Here is a 2,054-nt window from a genome sequence, read left to right as displayed (position 1 = left end):
TTGTTACTTCTAAATGTGCAATTATGTGACCTTTCTTAATACCTAATGCTTTTAAATCTCTCTCTCTCTCTCTCTCTCTCCCTTCCCCCTCTTTCTCCTTCTCTTTATTCTTTATTCTAATTCTCTTAATTCTTAATAATGTATTTCTTAATAATCTGTTTAATTTATAATGTACAATTATACATGTACATGTACATATACTTGTGTGTTTAGTTTCTCTCTTTATTTTGCCATCTCTTTCTTTGTTACTTTTAAAATGTGCAATTACATGTACATGTACATGTACATGTAGGTGACCTTTCATATTGCTTAATTCTCTCAAATCTTCTCCCTCCCTCTCTCTCTCTTTCTCTCTCTCTCTCTCTCTCTCCTCCAGATGCCTCGTATATGGATGGATTACTGTCAGTTCCTAACTGAACAGAATAAGATCACTAGGACCAGAAGGACATTTGATAGATCATTACGGTCACTCCCTCTCACCCAACATAAAAGAATATGGCCGCTCTACATCAAGTTCCTCAGACTACACAACCTTCCAGAGACAACAGTTAGAGTTTATAGACGATATATACAGGTGGGTATGGAGTTAATTAAATTATAATTATTATTACTGTTGTTTTTATGTAGCTTTGTCCAGAGAATAGTGAAGAGTTTGTTGATTATTTGATATCAATAGATAGACTTGATGAAGCTGCTATTAAACTAGCTGAAATTGTCAATAAAGTAATCTTTCTCTCTCTCTCTCTCTCTCTCTCTATATATATATATTACTTTATTTTTTTTAATTATATTTCTTTCTTTTTAGGAGTCATTCTTCTCAAAGGAAGGTAAGTCCAAGTTCCAGTTGTGGTACAAGCTGTGTGAGCTGATAGCTAAGAACCCTGACATAGTAAGTACTCACTGATTTATTAATTATACTTTTATTTTATTTTTGTTTTCTTTAGGTGACTAGTTTAAATGTAGAGGCTATCATTAGAGGAGGAATAAAACGGTTCACTGACATGGTGGATCAGTTGTGGTGCTCACTAGCAGACTATCACATTAAAGCTGGTAGATTTGAGAGATTAAGTTACATTATACATATACTGTCATTCACTATAACAGTGCATGTACATTTACTTCATATTTTTTAAATGTTCATAACTCAAAAAAATCAAGTTGGAATCAGCTCAAACTTTCTACATAGCATAAGGACGACAATATGTAACAGAAAATTCAATAAAAATTGGGGGTGATTTTTTGGCCATTTTTTGGAAAAAAGCATGGGCTATATAGCCTTGGGTATTTTTCAGATTTTGGCAAATTTCTTAAAATGGCTGTAACTTGAAAAATTGAAGTCGGAATTGACTCAAACTTCTACATGGCATAAAGACATCAATATGTATCAGAAAATGTAATAAAAATTGGGGGTGATTTTAGAGCCATTATTGAAAAAAACCATGGGCTATAGCCTTTGCTTTTCTTCCAAAGTTTGGCTTGTTTTTGATATACATGTACTCATAACTCACAAAATTATTTGTCAGAAACAGCTCAAATTTTCTACATAGCATATTACTAGCTCAGTACTTTGTATACATACACATGTAGTCGTGTACATGTACATAAAACACTAATAATTACTAAATGTTGAATATTTACAGTGGGTGCTCTTTAATTAGGGTAGGGACATATACAATGAGGGGATACACTCTGTCATCACAGTCCGTGATTTCACACAAATATTTGATGCTTATTCACAATATGAGGAAACAATGATACAATCAAAGATGGAGTCAACTACAGAACTCACTGAGGAAGGTATGAGAACCGTAATACATGTATAATGTATATGTATGTGACATGTTTGGTTAATAGAAATGCATTTGGTAGTTTTGATTTGGCAATAAGACACTTAATACGTACATATACATATGTACGAGTATAGATCATTCATCTAAAATTATAGTTTAATTCTGGTAATTTTTATCTCTGATAGTCATACATACATGTATAAATAAAACACTACCGTGCTGTCAAGAGTAGATCTACTCTTGATACTGTATAGAATAGATTGA

The 2,054-nt window shown here is 32.4% G+C and overlaps 1 protein-coding gene across 1 annotated transcript in view; it reads left to right on the top strand.

The window, feature by feature from the left end:
- Window positions 1-345: 345 nt before the first annotated feature.
- Window positions 346-2,054, top strand: part of LOC100631550 (pre-mRNA-splicing factor SYF1-like) — a 10,982-nt gene continuing 9,273 nt past the window's right edge. The window contains exons 1-5 of the mRNA XM_020003219.1: window positions 346-574; window positions 628-723; window positions 806-889; window positions 945-1,064; window positions 1,659-1,797. Of these exons, the coding sequence (XP_019858778.1) occupies window positions 377-574; window positions 628-723; window positions 806-889; window positions 945-1,064; window positions 1,659-1,797 (637 nt within the window). The 5' untranslated portion in view covers window positions 346-376. The remainder of the gene's footprint in view (window positions 575-627; window positions 724-805; window positions 890-944; window positions 1,065-1,658; window positions 1,798-2,054) is intronic.

This window comes from Amphimedon queenslandica, unplaced genomic scaffold (assembly GCF_000090795.2).
Source record: "Amphimedon queenslandica unplaced genomic scaffold, v1.1 AMPQUscaffold_12720, whole genome shotgun sequence".
Lineage (NCBI taxonomy): Eukaryota > Metazoa > Porifera > Demospongiae > Haplosclerida > Niphatidae > Amphimedon > Amphimedon queenslandica.
This window is presented reverse-complemented; position numbering and strand designations above follow the sequence as displayed.